A 19,343-nucleotide genomic window follows, 5' to 3' on the forward strand; every position below is an offset into this window, starting at 1 on the left:
CATCTCTTTACATTAATTGAAACCTTGTTTGATAAACAAACCTTCTGCAGCAGTCCTTTTTTATTCTCTGCGCCTTTAATGCTCCAGCTACCCTCCCCTTTAACACACAGAGATTTTTTTTCTCTATTTAATCCCCAATTGGAAAATAGAGAGAGAGAGAGCGTGTGTGTGTGTGTGTGTGTGTGTGTGTGTGTGTGTGTGTGTGTGTGTGTGTGTGTGTGAGAGAGAGAGAGAGAGAGAGAGAGAGAGATGAACAGATAGAGAGAGAGAGAGAGAGAGAGAGAGATGAACAGAGAGAGAGAGAGAGAGATGAACAGATAGAGAGAGAGAGAGAGAGAGAGAGAGATGAACAGAGAGAGAGAGAGAGAGAGAGAGAGATGAACAGATAGAGAGAGAGAGAGAGAGAGAGATGAACAGATAGAGAGAGAGAGAGAGAGAGAGAGTCAGATTAGTGAAGTGAAGCTGAAAAAAGAAGCAGAATTTCTCTCCCGGTCTCTCTCTGGATTTATCTGAGATCTATTTCCACTTTTTTTCTGCCTGTTGGATGTAAAATCGATCACTCAACTATTCGACTAATCGACCAGCAGCTTCATCAGACCGTCAGGAGTGGATTTATTGGGTTTAAATGAACCTTTTGGCGGGTAAAATGCAGAGAAGTTGTCGGTGAGCGTGAACGGAGCCGATGAGGATCGCAGCGAGCAGAAACTGATCGATCGATTAAAGACGATGATCGGTGTTCGCAGCTGAGAGGGAAACAGCGGAGATGTACGAGGAGAGGAGCAAAAGTAAGACACGGTTAGATTTTTAATCTGCAGCTGAAATGTCCGGTGACTCTCTTTAAGTTTGATGGTTCAGATCAGGATGAGTCTGACTCACTTTCTGGGACTCCTTCTGTCCCAACATGATCGATCGATTAATCTGTTTAATGATGATGTTGAATGATGATCTGCTGCTTCGGTCAATTTACAAAAAAGACTGTAAAAGTATTTTTTAATTGCAGCCTCGTTAATGTGACTCTTTGCTGACTAAATTAAGAGTTTTGGACCAAATCAGTCAGGCTACATTTTGAAGACGGGCTCAGACAAACTGCCTTGGGGTTATTCAGATTTTTACACATTTTGGATGAAAATACGAATCGATTAGTCGTGATGATAATCTGCAGCCTGACCGAAAACGATCGTTTCTGTCACAACAGAGCTTCTCTCTGCACACAGTAAACGTTCCTAATTAACCTCCAAAACACCTGTGAGGTGGAAAAAGGTGCCCTAAAGCAAACAGAAATACAGAAATACAGATGATATTTATTTTAATTAATTACTGATTCCTTCACCATCAGATGAAGAGAGACTAACTGTGTGTGCAGGACTGCAGGGAACACTCTGATATGTCTCTCACAGGTTTAGTTTGAGGGTAGTAAATGTAAAGATTAAACTCTAAATTGTGATTTTATTTTTCATGTAAAGTCAGTGAAGCAGCCCTGAAGTTTTTTGATTCTGATTGGACAAACACAGACCATGAAAAATCAGATATACCAGTTTTATTGATATTAAAATCTGTTGAGTACAGCCGGGCGATATAACAAAAAGAATATGTGTATTTATCATGAAACATATGCTGATGAGCGTCCTGATAATGACCGAGGTTTAAAGTTAGAATGATCGACATGTTCCTCATGAATAAATCATAAAGTCTGTCCTGTGTAAATGTGTCTCTGAGTCCTGACTGTCTACAATGAGGGAGAAGCTCGAGTCCCGCTGGCTGTGTTGTTGTCAGAGCCGTGTTTACATGGACGGGACGGCCGGCTCCTCCCCTTGTGTATAAAAGCTGTTTTAGTCAAGAACTAGAGAGAAGAAGAAGAACATACTCACTGATTATTTGGATGTTAGTAAGAGTTTTTAGATCACGCTCATTCTGTGTCAGTTTACATGAAATGTGAAGCTACGAGCTAACTAAAGAGCGCTAACATTAGCATGCTAACACAACAATGTGAAGCTATGAGCTAACTAAAGAGCGCTAACATTAGCATGCTGACACAACAATGCAGGACACAGCTGATTGCAGCTCGAGCAAAGGAATATTTTTGTCCGCTGCTTGTGCTTGATGGTGCTTTCTAATTGATAACTCCTTCATGCGAACGGGAGTGGAGAGGGGTTGGAGATGTTTCACAGAAAACACTGTTGACATGTAAACGAACAGCCAAACGAAAACAAAAGGTTAACGTCCACTTTATTAAAGACGTGTTTAATCTAGAGACCGGACAGTGGATAGAGTTTGAAACCGCCGAGTGAGAGAGAGAGGGGGGTATGACATGCAGGAAAGGAGTCCCAGTCTGGATTTGAATCCGCCTGCCTGGAGGACTACAGCCTCCGTACTGAGTGTGCACAAACTAACCACTGGGCCACTGACGCCCCAGGTTACCTTTATATTTTAAGACAATTTTTTAGACAATGTGAAAGTAATTTTTTTTATTTGAGTCGTACATTAACCAAAAGCTGCCACAAGAAAAAGAGACAGTGTGCCGGAGTTTGTCTGCAATTTCTGTGAATTAGAAACAATAAATGATCTGATATCGGGGGGCGAGGACTTCTAGTTTTGTTGTTGTGGTATCGAACAGGCATCGATCTCAAGACTCTGCAGCATATAAAGTACGGTGATGAAAATGCTGTGGTTCAGTTACCTGCGATATGATAAGTGAGGCAACACTTTGCATTTTTTCAAATCGGATTTTAGTCAAACTGTCGAAGCACGTTCTGCATAAAAACCGGGTGAATAAACATCACTGTTGATGCAGTTTGAACTGTGGGATCTGAATTAGTTTTGTTTTCTATGACAGCAATGGGGGGTGTCTCCTGAGGCGGGACATGATGTAAAAAAAAAAAAAACGATGTGAAAGTGGCAGAGGAAGCAAATGTTCAGGAGTTTTTCAGGAGTTCTGTGCAGGTATGACTCTGAGAATTGTTCCAGTCACAGGAAACAGAATAACCTGAAGCTCTACTTCACTAAAATTATTTTATTCCAGGAAGATGACTCCGTGTTGCTGCTCTTTTCTAAAACGTGACCTTTGTGTGCGAGCGACTTTGTTCTCCTCTCGTGTGCTCTTTGCATCACAAATGTTTCTGCGGTGTTCACACATAATTTAAAAGACATAAAAATGTCACCACCGTCACACAATGCCGTGCTCAGAGATCATCCTTCTTTCGTTTTTTTTGTATTGTTTTATGTTCGACCTGGATGATTCAAAGGTGCAGACTTACAGCAGACAGTGTGGCTGTTCAGACTCATCAGTGAAGCTCCGGTAGTGTAAGAAAAGAAGGACGATGTGATGTTGGAGGTCGAATTTGACAGAAGAAGAATCTTAACATCACAAACAGTCGACCTGAGGACACCGAGGTCTGTGTGTTTTTAAAGCTGCATGTTAAAGGAGACATATCCTCCTCCTCTTCTTCAGTTTAAATAAGTCTCAGAGCTCCTCAAAACATGTGTGTGAAGTTTCTTGTTCTAAATCCACTCTGATCCTGTATCTGATCATGTCTATAAACCCCTCTATTTCAGCCCTGCTCAGAACAGACTGTTTCTGTGTCTGTACCTTTAAATATGTAAATGAGCTGTGTCTGACCACTCCCCCTCTCTGGAAGGTCTTGGGTGTGCTCGGTCTTTCTTGCTCCATGTCCTATTGTTTACGGTGAGAAGGCAGACTCAGAGGGCAGAACAAACACCTAGCTGTGGGAGTGTCACCCACCTGGGGGAGGGGCTACTGCCCTTTGTGATGTCATGAAGGGAAAATCTCCAAACGGCCTGTTTGAGCACACATTTTCTAAAAAGTGGAGCAGGCAGAAGACGGAGAGGATGGACTTTTCTCATCATTGGGGGGTTTGTAGACAGACTAGAGATTTAGTATAATATGGGACCTTTAAAAACATTTTTTAATAATTACTTTTTAATCACCTTCAAAAAGTTGTCTCGAGACCCGTCTTGAAACGAAGACCGATTTGGAGAACTACAACATTATGCTCAGCCCTTCTGAGCCGCCAGCCCGTTCCCTTTTTTAGTGAGTTCAGATTTTTGTTGTTTTTTGTTTTCAGTGAAGAGAGAGAGTGGAGAGTGCGTGGCGCTGCTTGTTGACTGTTACTCTGACCTCCATGTCCGCCCAATTTTCAATCAGCTGCCCCTCACAAGCCCCAGAAACAGTCAGCACTGGGAGTTGTAGTTTCCTCCCAAAAAACATTAAAACATAGCTGCAGCACTTCCTGTTCACAACCACCTCTTATTTTAACAATACAAAGAAAAAGAATCCAAAGATCTGTCAGTAACAACAGTTGCCGATGTGTTTTTTCAATTTGTGAAGAGTTCCTCTCCTGCTGTGCACACCTGGCTGATTCAAAATATTTTGTTTTCTTGAAGCTTTGAAACTATCATGCCATACCTTGTGTTTTAAAATGATACAATCTTTGCTATTTGTTATAAGCTTTAAAAACTACAACCATCCAAAATGGCTGAATCACAGAGAGACGTGAGGCTAGAAGGTGTTTTTGGACCGAACAGTTCTGGGAACTTTTTTGACGCAGAACTATCCAGTAGAGAGTTCCCTGAGAACTACATGCCATGGGGACTATTTTTCTGCATTCGCAAAGCCATGATATCTACTCTGAAGCAGGAGCTAAAAGGGTTCCTCTAAACCGGGTTCTAGGAACTAAAATAGTTCCTGCGGTGTGGAATCAATAAAATAGGGGGAGGGTTCCAACAGTTCCTAGAACTATGTTTCTCTCTTTGCAGTGACAACGACACATCGTTACCTCCTGTCATCGTCACTGCAACTGTTGAGTCAGTCACATTTTCATGTGTATACTGCAGCTCACGTCATTTTTGAGGATGTGCACAGCTGGCGCTACAAACTGACTTAGGGGACTCGTACCAGCCATCATGTTCTTGCGTAGTTTAAAGCGAGTATTTCTCCACCTTAGATAAAAGTTGATTCCCCTAATCACAGTCGAGTGAATTTAACTAGTGAATCTGTTCTTATTTTAAGTTTTCTGATTGATGCGTAAACTTGAAAATGTTCAGTAATGTTAAAGAAAAGGTCTGTTATCTCTGGACCCTTCAGATTGATCTCTGTGGCCCACAGAGGGGCCCAACCCACAGCTTGGTACCCACTTGTTTAGATACCTGTAGACCTCTGTTTGTTGTGAATCATAAAATAACAGACGGACGTTCACACCTGAACAGACACAGAGCAGGGTTTTCACAATAAAAAGTTTTAACTTGACACCTGTATAATAATAACACACGCCCTCCTGTGTGTCAGTGTGGGCGATGACCTTTGCCCTCAGTGAGGGCGGGGTAAACAGTGTTCTTGCGCTCCATCATCATCATCATCAGAAGTGGCTCACTTTAATCCTCCCGATCCTGACGGGGATCAGACTTCCTGCTCTCTGAGTTAAGATGGCCTCCATGGACCTCCTGATAACGTTGTCATAGAAATGAGCATTAACACACGTGACATCTTTGGTTGCCGTGGCAGCAGAGTTAATCTGCCTTTTTTTGTTCGGTACATGAAACAAGGCTTATTTTAAGTTGATCTCGGAGACCTTTAAAGAGACGAGACGGTTTGATCCTAAAGAGACGAGCTGACAGAATCCTTCAAACTGATCACATGTTTTTATCGAGTCCTCTTTGACCAATTCGTGGACAGCAATCACACATACTGTGGAAAAAATAATGTAGATGTGGTTACTGGTTGTTAAGTTTCAGGTGTCTGATTATCTTCGAACGCACCAGCGGGGAGATTTACATTCTGGTCTGAGCTGAGCTCTGAGTGTCTGATAAGAAAACTGGTGGATTTACGCTCTGCAGGTTCTTCATCTTAAAAAAAGAGGGAAGAAGGAAAAACTTGAGCATGATTATCGGGAAAGTAAGCTTTAACCTCTTCTCTCAAATGTGAGCAGCAGTGTTTTAAAAACTACAGTCAAGCTGCAGACTTGGCGTCCCTCAGGGCTCACTGCTCGGTCCTCTGCTCTTCAGCTATAAACACAAGTACGTTAAAATAAATCATATCACGTGAAATGTTTCCTGAAGTCTGATGACGTTAGATCATCTCTTTAAAAAGCTGTTTTGTAGTTTAGGAGTTGTGAACAGTGTCAACAGCCAATAAGAGCACTCTCTGCAGGCGCGAACAGAAGAACGGTCCTTTAATGGCATATCTCTTTCATAACGGTTTTGCTTTGTCTGAAATTTTTTTAAAGCATAGGAAAGATTGGAGAACATTTACTAACAACAGTCTTACCCAGAATTTCCACCAGATACGTGTGCATGACAGCTCCATGCACCCTCGTCCGTCAACACCCAGTGCACAGCATGGAGTAGCACAGCGGGACAGCTGGAGTGCCAAGACAAAGGAGTTCTTGCAATAATTTTACAGATTTACTCTCAACAGTGCGAGATTATATGATAGTCGGTATAAAACCATTAAAAACACAAAAAACAAACACACATACGTTCATTGTTCTGAACTGTCAAAAAGGAGTGTTTTATTCTGAAAATAAACCAGATGTTTTGATGTTGTTTTGGTGTCTTACTTCCCGTCACGCTCGATCTTTTCTGTGGTAAATTAATGCGCCGTGCTCCAGCATCCGGCAAAAATAGAAGCCTTGCGTATCTGCTTACGGAGCACGGGAAGGTGGGAAGGGATGAACTAAGCTGAGGTAGATTAATTTGTTTTGTTTGTATTGCGTCTTGTGTTGTGTGGACTGTGTTGGTATCGGTTGTATATCTTACCTCTTGGAGTGTTTCTATTATTTCAGAATCAGAATCAGCTTTATTGGCCATGTATGCTTACACACACGGAATTTGTCTTCAGTAACTGTGCTCTCAATGTACAAAGTTAAACATAAAACATAATATAAGCAAAAAAACACTAATATATACAAGGCTAAATAAGACAATAGTGCAGTGGTGAGAAGTGCAAAAAAATGCTGAGATGAACATGATAATAAATATATAGTTATGTAACAGATTGTTAATATATATGAGGTAGAGTTTTTACAGTGTTTACATACGCAGTGTGCATAGATTGTGAGAGGATAATATATCAGTATATACATGATTAAGTTATTGTAAAATAAAAATAGTTATAATAGTTTTTGGAGGAAGGTTCATGGTGATGCTGATGGTGATGTTGTGAGATTGGCTAAATGACATGCTGGAATATTTGATTGACTCTCAGCCAATGTGTCTGAATAATTCCATGTAGGAGGAGTCTTGTAAATGACCTGACACCAACATAAAATATTCATTCATGCATTCATTCTCTACCAAAACGTTGCCAACATATTTGCAGTTTAGAGAGCGTGCAGGAGTTGGGACTGAAACGTGGCTGATATATTTGTGCAATATTGACAGTGTGCAGGAGTTTTCTTGCCATTTTTGATAACTTCATTCCTCTCCTGTCTGATAAAACAGATGCTGTTTTTTTAAAAGCTCCAGTACTTTCTGATTCTATCGATCCGTCAAATAACAGAGATTGTCTCGTTTTAAAACCCGTGGTAGGTACAGAAGTATTGAACTTTTTGACAACCTCAGTGTTGATAAAAATCGACGGTGATGTATTGATCGAGTTTCACATTTTAAACTGTCTCCGAGCTGCTCTGCTCTGCGTCTGTGATGTGAGCAGTGAAGAAGAAAAAAACTGCCCCAAACATTCACTAAATGAACTGATGACCTTCCAGCTGGACCAGGCTGCAGGGCAGCGTGACACACACACACACACACACACACACACACACACACACACACACACAGAGTTGGAGACAGGGCAGTGAAAAGTAGAAAGTTAACAAGGCGAGTGCAGGGTTGTGTGCAAGTGATGGGATGCCCCACTACACCACACACACACACACACACACACACACACACACACACACACACACACACACACACACACACACACACACACACACACACACACACACTGTGTTGTCATGATGATGTGAGTTGACTCGGGGTAATTCAGGGATAATTAGTCGGTTCTTGTCGTCCTGCGGGTGAAGCAGCTCCTCCACAGGAAGAAACAACGTGACCCACAGTCATGTGACCTGCACCGTCCAAACATCGGCCTCTCATTGGATGGATGACAAACCTGCTGGGATGCTGCCCGCCCTAGGTTCAGTTAAACACTGACTGAAAAGATATTGTTCTGTTGTTTTTCTGTCTCAGCCTCCACACATGGTGTCCAGGGTTTAGACTGATCCCGTCCTGTTAGAGTGAACCCTGGGAGAGATAATCCATCTCAGGAAGCTTTATCGTCCTGTCCTGGTCACATGATCACTGTGATGTGATGTGATGGCCCGGGCAGCAGAGGACCCATCCTCACTCAGGTTCAAATCTTTATAACTAGAGACCCCGGTGGACTTTTCCAGCAAATACACAGAGACACTGTGGTTGAATTACTTCACTGTCTGATCAGCTGACTGATGATAGCCTCAGCCCTGCAGCCTCAGCGCCTCGTTCACTGACGGATTTCACGGCTTTTATGCCTGTTAAACGTGTACAGATGAGTCAAAAAGACACTGTCTAATTCACATGAAAGCGAATGGTTAAAAGCTCCCCTAACTGAGCTGCAGAGCAAACTGCTTCCCCGAGCAGCAGTGCTGTTTGTGCATATTTAAATGAGCCGTTATGCACTAACTTGTGGAAAAGTTGGCCTCTTTCTTTGCAGATGACAATTGCTAAAATTACAATTCTACAATTCACTTAGCAGACTGTTTTATCCAAAGCGACGTACATCAGAGAGTAAGTACAACACAAGCAAGGATCTAGAAAAAAGGGAACAATGTGAGTAAGAGCAAACGATCAGCTTTGAGTCTGATTGGACACACAGGTGCTGACAGGAAGTGACCAGAGGCAAAGCACAACATTGAGGGCAGTTCTTGAGAGCTCTAATCAGTATAGAAACCATCTTATAAGTCGTCGTTATCAAACAAAAACCATCGTCATTACCATCATCATCATCAATGATATGGAGACCATCATCATTAAGTTAGTAGGTATTCATGAAAGAGCTGGGTCTTTAGCTTTTTCTTAAAGGTGCAGAGGGACTCTGCAGATCACATGGAGTTTGGAAGTTCATTCCACCACCGGGGGGCGACAGAGGAGAAGAGTCTAGTTAGACTTAGGACCCTGTTGTGAAGGTTGGATCAGACACCTTTCATTGGCAGAGCGTAGTGGGCGGGAGGGAGTGTAGACCTGGATCAGAGAGTTAAAGTAAGCGTTTTTGGTGCTGTTTTGTAAGCGAGCAGCAGAGTTTTAAATTTGATGCCAGCAGTAACTGGGAGCCAGTGTAAGGAGATAAACAGCGGAAATTAACATCTAACTCACAAACACCGGCGCTAACAGCCATGAGCAGTTAGGAGTGAGGAAATCAACGTCTGCTGAGAGTTAGCGACATTCATAATCATGCTAGTTTTTCCAAAATTACCAACCCTGCCTTTGAATCAGTCTGAGGCTGCCAGAGAGTCGACCTCAGGCCATTTGTCCTTTGACCGTGTGAAGACAGTCTGGGCCGTTACATCGAATGGGTATGGGAGTTAAAAAAAAGAAAATCTTCAACATTTTTATTTTAAACGTTGTAAGATGTTCTGTGAAGATTTAACTACTCAACAAACCAGTAAGAAGTTCCCTCCGTCTGCGTGAGATCGCAGCTCCGTGCAGAGGAGATGCTGCAGCTTCAAATCCACATTCAGACACAAACCAAGAGCAGACCACACGGAGCAGAACGACTTTCTGTGCGTGTTTGTGTGTCTGAATATAATTAGCTCTATATGTGCTTTGGAATTAAACCTTCAGGCAAAGCAGATATATAGCGAGAGAGCAGATGATGCACAATTTATGAAGCTATTAGCGGCCACATTAGAATGAGGCGGCAAGTTCTCTTCTCAGTCCAATCTAAACCAGTTTAACCTTAGAGTAAGCTTCAAACAGATTATTTTAATTAAATGCAACATTTCTAGTGTCAGACGTCTGGGTTCTGCTCTGTAGCCTCTGCTAGCTTGTAGGGAAAACAGAACTGCTGTAATGCAATCAGCCACCATCATATGAGGTTTACTTTTACATCCTTTAATCAGCAAAGAGACAATTTCACAACTTTTAAATAAAAAAGGTCATAATTGACCATGCTTGCAGTTAAAGGCGTCCTGTAAACGATGTTACATATGTTGTTTATATAACGGTGATCTAACGGAGAATACTGTTTGTGCAGCAGGCAGATTTGTTAAGGTAATACCACAAGTGGCCACTGGGAGAAACTGGAAGCGAGACTGAGACGCTGCACGACGTGGTCTACCTGACCACCTCTGTTCACCTGTGTGTGAAAAAAAGACACAATTTGAAAACAGCTGGACACAGCAGCAAGGCATTCTGGGTAACAGGAAATCTAGGAAATCAGTAAAGAGAGAGGAGGGAGAGAGACAGGGGATCATCATGTAATCTTACTGTGATGTCATCTCTTTATCTGTGTGTGTGTATGTGTGTGATCAGGGTCCTCAGGTACCAACAAATAAATCACGGCCCACATCACACACACACACACACACACACATGTACACACAGATCTAGGTCACAGCTGTTCACTACAATATTTCTGTTTTCACTTCCTCTGGAAAATGTCACCTCTCTCCTCCTCTTACTCCCTCATTTCCCTTCATCATCATCGTCATCTTCTTCTCTATCTAAATGGAAAACACAGAATCAGTGATGAAGTATTCACGACTTATAAAGGTCCAATCAGTGAGCTGTGTAGAGAGTGAGATGATAAAGGTATCTTACTATCTGATCATTAAGGAAACATGCTATGTTGAAGTGCTGGCTTCTCTGACAACAATGCAGCAGCCAGTATGTCCTCCTTCTAACTTTAGATTCTGCTCCTGAATGCTCTGGATTTGTTTGGACCAGAGAAGGTAGGTGGTTTTAAGAAACGTGCTCAAACTAGGATCAATATTGGAGATGCTTTTGAAAAATGGAGAGAGGTTAGAACACAGAAAGGTTTACAGACCCATGCAGAGCTGGATAAACACTGAAGCTTCAGTGTCCACCACATGGTGACCTGTGTGAGCATCCATTCTAGAGGGGGGGGGGTGGGGGGGGAGACAGCTCTCTACAATTTAAAGAACTTAGACTGCAGTACCCATTTTAAACACTAGGGGTCAGAGTTACATACCGCTCCTTTATTTCAGCGTTGTACAGGACTACTCCCCTTCAAATAATTAAGGTATTGCCGAAATATATTAAATACAGTCAAGAACTATGTTTAAGATGAATTTGACCTTTTCTGTTTTCAGGTGCAGGTCGAAATGGCTACACCAACGCTGTGGATGGGGAGGAGGGAGGAGGTGAGGGTGAGGAAGAGGAGGAGGGAGGAGAGGGGGATGGCAGAGAAGAAGGAGAAGGAGGAGGAGGAAACGACAGAGACGGAGAGTGGGATGAGGAGCTGGACGGAGAGGACGAGGGAGCAGTGAAGATGACGAGGACCGACACACTTCACTCCACCACGAGCTCGACAGGAACAACAAGGAAGAAAGGACTACACGCTAAGAAACAGGTGAGACAACACGCTAAGAAAGAGGTGAGACAACACGCTAAGAAACAGGTGAGACAACATGCTAAGAAACAGGTGAGACAACATGCTAAGAAAGAGGTGAGACAACACGCTAAGAAACAGGTGAGACAACACGCTAAGAAAGAGGTGAGACAACACGCTAAGAAACAGGTGAGACAACACTCTAAGAAACAGGTGAGACAACACGCTAAGAAAGAGGTGAGACAACACGCTAAGAAACAGGTGAGACAACACGATAACAAACAGGTGAGACAACACGCTAAGAAAGAGGTGAGACAACACGCTAAGAAAGAGGTGAGACAACACGCTAAGAAACAGGTGAGACAACACGCTAAAAAACAGGTGAGACAACACGCTAAGAAACAGGTGAGACAACACGCTAAGAAAGAGGTGAGACAACACGCTAAGAAAGAGGTGAGACAACACGCTAAGAAACAGGTGAGACAACACGCTAAGAAAGAGGTGAGACAACACGCTAAGAAACAGGTGAGACAACACGCTAAGAAAGAGGTGAGACAACACGCTAAGAAACAGGTGAGACAACATGCTAAGAAAGAGGTGACACAACATGCTAAGCAAGAGGTGAGACAACACGCTAAGAAACAGGTGAGACAACATGCTAGGAAATAGGTGAGACAACATGCTAAGAAACAGGTGAGATAACACGCTAAGAAACAGGTGAGAAAACACGCTAAGAAACAGGTGAGACAACACTCTAAGAAAGAGGTGAGACAACACGCTAAGAAAGAGGTGAGACAACACGCTAAGAAAGAGATTAGAAAACACGCTAAGAAAAAGGTGAGACAACATGCTAAGAAACAGGTGAGACAACATGCTAAGAAAGAGGTGAGACAGCACGCTAAGAAGCAGGTGAGACAACACGCTAAGAAACAGGTGAGACAACACGCTAAGAAAGAGGTTAGAAAACACGTTAAGACACAAGTGAGACAACACGCTAAGAAAGAGGTTAAAAAACATGCTAAGAAAGAGGTTAGAAAACACGCTAAGAAACAGGTGAGACAACACGCTAAGAAAGAGGTTAAAAAACATGCTAAGAAAGAGGTTAGAAAACACGCTAAGAAACAGGTGAGACAACACGCTAAGAAACAGGTGAGACAACACGCTAAGAAAGAGGTGAGACAACACGCTAAGAAAGAGGTTAGAAAACACATTAAGAAACAGGTGTGACAACACACTAAGAAACAGGTGAGACAACATGCTAAGAAACAGGTGAGACAACATGCTAAGAAAGAGGTTAAAAAACATGCTAAAAAAGTGGTTAGAAAACATGCTAAGAAACAGGTGAGACAACACGCTAAGAAAGAGGTGAGACAACACGCTAAGAAAGAGGTGAGACAACACGCTAAGACGTGAGACAACACACTAAGAAACAGGTGAGACAACATGCTAAAAAACAGGTGAGACAACACGTTAAGACACAGGTGAGATAACACGCTAAGAAACAGGTGAGACAACATGCTAAGAAACAGGTGAGACAACACGCTAAGAAACAGGTGAGACAACACGCTAAGAAACAGGTGAGACAACATGCTAAGAAACAGGTGAGAAAACACGCTAAGAAACAGGTGAGACAACATGCTAAGAAATAGGTGAGACAACATGCTAGGAAACAGGTGAGATAACACGCTAAGAAACAGGTGAGAAAACACGCTAAGAAACAGGTGAGACAACATGCTAAGAAACAGGTGAGACAATATGCTAAGAAAGAGGTTAGAAAACACACTAAGAAACAGGTGAGACAACACGCTAAGAAACAGGTGAGACAACACGCTAAGAAACAGGTGAGATAACACTCTAAGAAACAGGTGAGACAACACGCTAAGAAACAGGTGAGACAACACGCTAAGAAAGAGATTAGAAAACACGCTAAGAAAAAGGTGAGACAACACGCTAAGAAACAGGTGAGACAACACGCTAAGAAAGAGGTTAGAAAACACGTTAAGACACAAGTGAGACAACACGCTAAGAAAGAGGTTAAAAAACATGCTAAGAAAGAGATTAGAAAACACGCTAAGAAACAGGTGAGACAACACGCTAAGAAAGAGGTGAGACAACACGCTAAGAAAGAGGTTAGAAAACACGTTAAGAAACAGGTGAGACAACACGCTAAGAAACAGGTGTGACAATACGCTAAGAAATAGGTGAGACAACACGCTAAGAAACAGGTGTGACAATACGCTAAGAAAGAGGTTAGAAAACACGCTAAAAAATCAGGTGAGACAACGCGCTAAGAATCAGGCGAGACAACACGCTATGAAAGAGGTTAAAAAACATGCTAAGAAAGAGGTTAGAAAACACGCTAAGAAACAGGTGAGACAACACGCTAAGAAACAGGAGAGACAACACGCTAAGAAAGAGGTTAGAAAACACGTTAAGAAACAGGTGAGACAACACGCTAAGAAACAGGAGAGACAACACGCTAAGAAAGAGGTTAGAAAACACATTAAGTAATAGGTGAGACAACACGCTTAATAACAAAAAAGTATTTTCATGTTTTTTGTTGTCATGGTGATTCCCACGCTGATGATGTCATGTCTCCTCCCCCTCAGGTGCAGGGCAGTAATCAGGTTCAGAGGGCTCCCAGAGCGTTATACTGTCTGAAACTCAACAATCCGATCAGACGAGCCGCTCTCTCTATCGTCGAGTGGAAGTATCCTTTAATCTGACCAACCAGCTGTCAGCTTTCTTAGTCAGTTTACTTAACTGTTAATCTGTTAACTGTTAAACTGTTAACTTAACCTTTAATTCTGCTAAAGATTTAATTTAAATATTGTTCTTACGTAATGAAAGGATGAATGAGCGACATGTTCCACATAAATAAATCATAAAGTCTGTCCTGTGTAAATGTGTCTCTGAGTCCTGACTGTCTACAATGAGGGAGAAGCTCGAGTCCCGCTGGCTGTGTTGTTGTCAGAGCCGTGTTTACATGGACGGGACGGCCGGCTCCTCCCCTTGTGTATAAAAGCTGTTTTAGTCAAGAACTAGAGAGAAGAAGAAGAACATACTCACTGATTATTTGGATGTTAGTAAGAGTTTTTAGATCACGCTCATTCTGTGTCAGTTTACATGAAATGTGAAGCTACCAGCTAACTAAAGAGCGCTAACATTAGCATGCTAACACAACAATGTGAAGCTACGAGCTAACTAAAGAGCGCTAACATTAGCATGCTAACACAACAATGCAGGACACAGCTAATGTTGAGCTACAAGCTAACTAAAGCGCACAAACATTAGCATGCTAACACAACAATGTGAAGCTACGGGCCAGGACACGTGTACTAAACTCCTTTGTGTGAATGCGAGTGGAGGTGTGTCTCTGGAGGAGAGCGGAGGCTTCAGTATGGAGGAGGCGTGGCCTAACAGGAAGTTTGTTATGGTTTCATTCTGGAGCTCAGGGGCGACATCTACTGGATCAAAAAGTCACACCTTCTTCCTTTAATGTATGATCCCTCAGGTCTAACTGTGTAACTCTCTTTAGTTTGTTTAGAAGTTTGTTTACTTTGTTTAGTTCTTCCTTAACCTGTCCCTCAGACCCTTCGATATCTTCATCCTGTTAGCCATCTTTGCCAACTGCGTCGCTCTGGGAGTTTCTAAACCGTTTCCTGAAGACGACTCCAACTCCACCAACCACGACCTGGTGAGAACAAACACACAACAACTACACACACAAACAGACAATTTTACAACAAAACAACTACACAAACACACTACCGCCAAACTACACAGCTCCACAAAATGTGACCCCCAACAATGTTTGTGAGTCACAACAGGCAGGTGAGGTTCAGGTGTTTCTCATACGTGTAGCAATCTTTGCAAACAGGAAGTAGTTTTATTGTGGAGGGTTTTCCTTTATTTCAGTCAGTCAGTGGTTGCTTTAAAGGTTAAAGGTCGTGGATACGTACAGTAGATGATTGACAGGTTTGTGATCCAATCAGTTCAGAGGAAGTTTCTACTTGAATGGCTCCCTCTCTCTGTCTCTCTCTCTCTCTGTCTCTCTCTCTCTCTCTCTCTCTCTCTCTCTCTCTCTCTCTCTCTCTCTCTCTGTCTCTTTTTCTCGTTCTCGAAGGTAGAAAGCTTCAGATTCTCAGGATGTTTATAACTGAGTTGATATTTTTATCAGAACATTTTAATGTGTCCATTGTTCTGTTTACTCATAATGTTAGCATGCTAACATGCTAAACCTTTGTGGTAAGCGAACATTGCACAACAACGACCTGCAGCAGGTGCACCGGTGTTTAAAATAATGTGGATTAAATGTTTGCCTGCAGACACCAGTCAGTGTTTAGTCACATTCCTCTAATTGTCTGATTTAATACACAGAGCGTAAGTCATCATGACGAGCGCCTGCAGGGAGGACGCCACTGAGCATGAGCAGGATGGAGGGCAGCTCAGGTAGCACCTCACAGGTTATATAAAGACAGAAAACATAAACACACACAGTTTTCTTTTTAATTAAGTCAGGTGACTGAGTGTGTGTGTGTGTGTGTGTGTGTGTGTGTGTGTGTGTGTGTGTGTGTGTGTGTGTGTGAGCAATAGAGAGAGAGAGGGAGAGAGGCTGCTGGTTTGAGTCCCAGTGTTTCATCCATATAACACACAGATTTAGATCACAAGAGAGTGACATCTGAGGCCACGGAAAGAGAGTGTACGTGTGTATATGTGTGTGTATATGTGTGTGTGTGTGTGTGTGTGTGTGTGTGTGTGTGTGTGTGTGTGTGTGTGTGTGTGTGTGTGTGTGACTGAGTGTGTGTGTGTGTGTGTGTGTGTGTGTGTGTGTGTGTGTGTGTGTGTGTGTGTGTGTGTGTGTGTTTGTTTATCCATCTTTGTGAGCACCAGCTTTAGTTTTTGGCTCTGCAAAGCGGGGACGTTTGATCAGCTCCTCACATCCACAGAGCGGTTTGAGGTTCAGACGTAAAAAAATGAAGGTACAAGTCAAAGGTTTCTAAACACTTTAAGGTCAGAGGTCAGGGAAATGCATTGTGGGAAATAGAGTCCTCACAAGTGTAGACAGACCAGCATGTTTGTGTGTGTGTGTGTGTGTGTGTTGAGCAGGGATGATGACGGATTGGTAATCCTCTGAAATGCTCACAAATTCTCCACATCTACGTTTACCAGGTCAGACACACACACACACACACACACACACCACACACACACACACACACACACACACACACACACACACACACACACACACACACACACAGTCTGATGATAATGTCCTGCAGTGTTCAGTCCTGTTTTATCCCAAAATGTTTGTTCTGCAGGAAATATTAAAATATTAAAGTGTTGGATTATCCAGAAAATAACAGCACTGTCTCTAAAAATGAACATTTTATTTATTTATTTATCGCATTTAAACGTCAATAGACACAAAAAATGCTCAATCCAAGTTCATCATGTTCAGCGGGAGACAGAAATCTACAAACTGGAACACAGATACCGAATCTGCAGTACGACACAAAACATGATGATGAACTACAACATCTGTCCAAGAAATAAGTATATAAATAATCTGTCCTCACTACTGTCTAACAAAGCAATATCAATTTAGTCATCTATCCAATTTGTTTATCGATATCGTAATATGATATTATGTTACATATTCTTTCTGGTGAACATTTTAATGAAAATACCAAATCAGCTGTTCCCTGCACTGTGCTGTCACTTTAAGTTGTTAAAAAGTGTGTCAGTGAATAATTAGCATCAAATTTACAGCCATAATCTGAGCAACAACATCGCGCTGATGTTGATTTAATCTGATGATGTCATGATCATTAAATATCACAGCATTATTATAAAACATGAGTAGTTCAGCTGTTAAATGAAGCGGCATTTAAATCTGTTCTTCCTCTGGAGAGCGCGACAAAGAACAGAACGTCAGATTACGACTTCAGGGTTTGTTCGTTGATGACAGTTTGGTGATGTTTGTCTCTCTGTCTCTCTCTCTCTGTCTCTCTCTCTCTCTGTCTCTCTCTCTGTCTCTCTCTCTCTGTCTCTCTCTCTCTCTGTCTCTCTCTCTGTCTCTCTCTCTCTCTCTCTCTCTCTCCCCCCTCTCCCTCTCTCTCTCCCCCTCTATCTCTCTCTCCTCCCTCTCTCTCTCTCTCAGGAACAAGTGGAGTACGTCTTCCTCATCATCTTCACCATCGAGACCTTCCTGAAGATCCTGGCCTACGGTCTGGTGATGCACCCCAGCTCCTACATCAGGAACGGCTGGAACTTGCTCGACTTTGTCATCGTCATAGTCGGGTGAGAGAACACGAGAGCCCACCGACATGTCAGCATGTTAGCAGAGGTGCTTGTAACAGTCAGAGCGCCACAAGGTGGTGCACTCTGTTATGTTTTGGGCATAGACTGAATATCTGAGCGACGTCACCCGTTTGATCCTGCAGGATCCCATCGATGGCGGTCTCCATGCTGACCAGTCCAAATGACTGCACATGCAGTGGTTAGCTCTGTCCCCTCACAGTGTGGACGGGAGTCTCTCTGTGAGGAGGTTCCTGGTTTGAATCCCCGTCCTTCGGGAGTCTCTCTGTGTGGAGGTTCCTGGTTTGAATCCCCGTCTTTCGGGAGTCTCTCTGTGAAGAGGTTCCTGGTTTGAATCCCCGTCCTTCGGGAGTCTCTCTGTGAGGAGGTTCCTGGTTTGAATCCCCGTCCTTCGGGAGTCTCTCTGTGAGGAGGTTCCTGGTTTGAATCCCCGTCCTTCGGGAGTCTCTCTGTGAGGAGGTTCCTGGTTTGAATCCCCGTCCTTCGGGAGCCTCTCTGTGAGGAGGTTCCTGGTTTGAATCCCCGTCCTTCGGGAGCCTCTCTGTGAGGAGGTTCCTGGTTTGAATCCCCGTCCTTCGGGAGTCTCTCTGTGAGGAGGTTCCTGGTTTGAATCCCCGTCCTTCGGGAGCCTCTCTGTGAGGAGGTTCCTGGTTTGAATCCCCGTCCTTCGGGAGCCTCTCTGTGAGGAGGTTCCTGGTTTGAATCCCCGTCTTTCGGGAGTCTCTCTGTGAGGAGGTTCCTGGTTTGAATCCCCGTCTGACAGGACGGTTTGAATCCTGTCTCTCTGTGTGCAGTCGTGCATGTGTGGGTTCTCTCCGGGTACTCCGGCTTCCTCTACTATCAGTGTGTGAATGTGTAGGTGTGTTCTGCGGTGTGAAAGAGCTTTGAGTCGAGACTAGAAAAGAAATCTATAAGTATAAATATAATCAAATAATATATTTCCGATTTCTGTAATTGATGGTTCTGTTTTTAAATCATGGTTCTTCAACAATGTTTTCTTCAGTTTGGTATTCTCTACTCTGTTGTGGATTCGCTTGCTTTCTTTAAATCCAGGTTCTCTCCTTGAATGCTGGTTCTCTGGTTCTCTTGCTCCCTCTGTGTGTTTAATCTCTGTGTTTAGCTGCAGAATTGTTTGAACAGTTGTTTCAGTAAATCAGATGTGACTGCAGAACACTCTTTATTTAGACTATTGTTCTCTTTAAATCTTAGTTTTCTCTTCAGATGTTGGTTTGTTCTCGCTCTCTGGTTCTGCGTTGTACCCTCTGGTGCTCTGTGTGTGTGTGTATGTGTGTGTGTGTGTGTGTGTGTGTGTGTGTATGTGTGTGTGTGTGTGTGTGTGAGCAGTGATAAACAGTTGTTGTTGTAAATGTTATCTGACTGCAGTAAACTCTGTACACTCTCTTTAGCTCTTATCCAGTTTCTCTCAGCGGACCCCTGCTCTGTCTTTAGTTTT

The 19,343-nt window shown here is 42.9% G+C and overlaps 1 protein-coding gene across 1 annotated transcript in view; it reads left to right on the forward strand.

The window, feature by feature from the left end:
- Positions 1–430: 430 nt before the first annotated feature.
- cacna1fb (calcium channel, voltage-dependent, L type, alpha 1F subunit) overlaps positions 431–19,343 on the forward strand; it is a 52,850-nt gene continuing 33,937 nt past the window's right edge. The window contains exons 1-5 of the mRNA XM_065961522.1: positions 431–785; positions 11,328–11,587; positions 14,176–14,276; positions 15,158–15,263; positions 17,733–17,872. Of these exons, the coding sequence (XP_065817594.1) occupies positions 764–785; positions 11,328–11,587; positions 14,176–14,276; positions 15,158–15,263; positions 17,733–17,872 (629 nt within the window). The 5' untranslated portion in view covers positions 431–763. The remainder of the gene's footprint in view (positions 786–11,327; positions 11,588–14,175; positions 14,277–15,157; positions 15,264–17,732; positions 17,873–19,343) is intronic.

This window comes from Labrus bergylta, chromosome 12 (genome assembly GCF_963930695.1).
Source record: "Labrus bergylta chromosome 12, fLabBer1.1, whole genome shotgun sequence".
In the NCBI taxonomy this organism is placed as follows: Eukaryota; Metazoa; Chordata; class Actinopteri; order Labriformes; family Labridae; genus Labrus; species Labrus bergylta.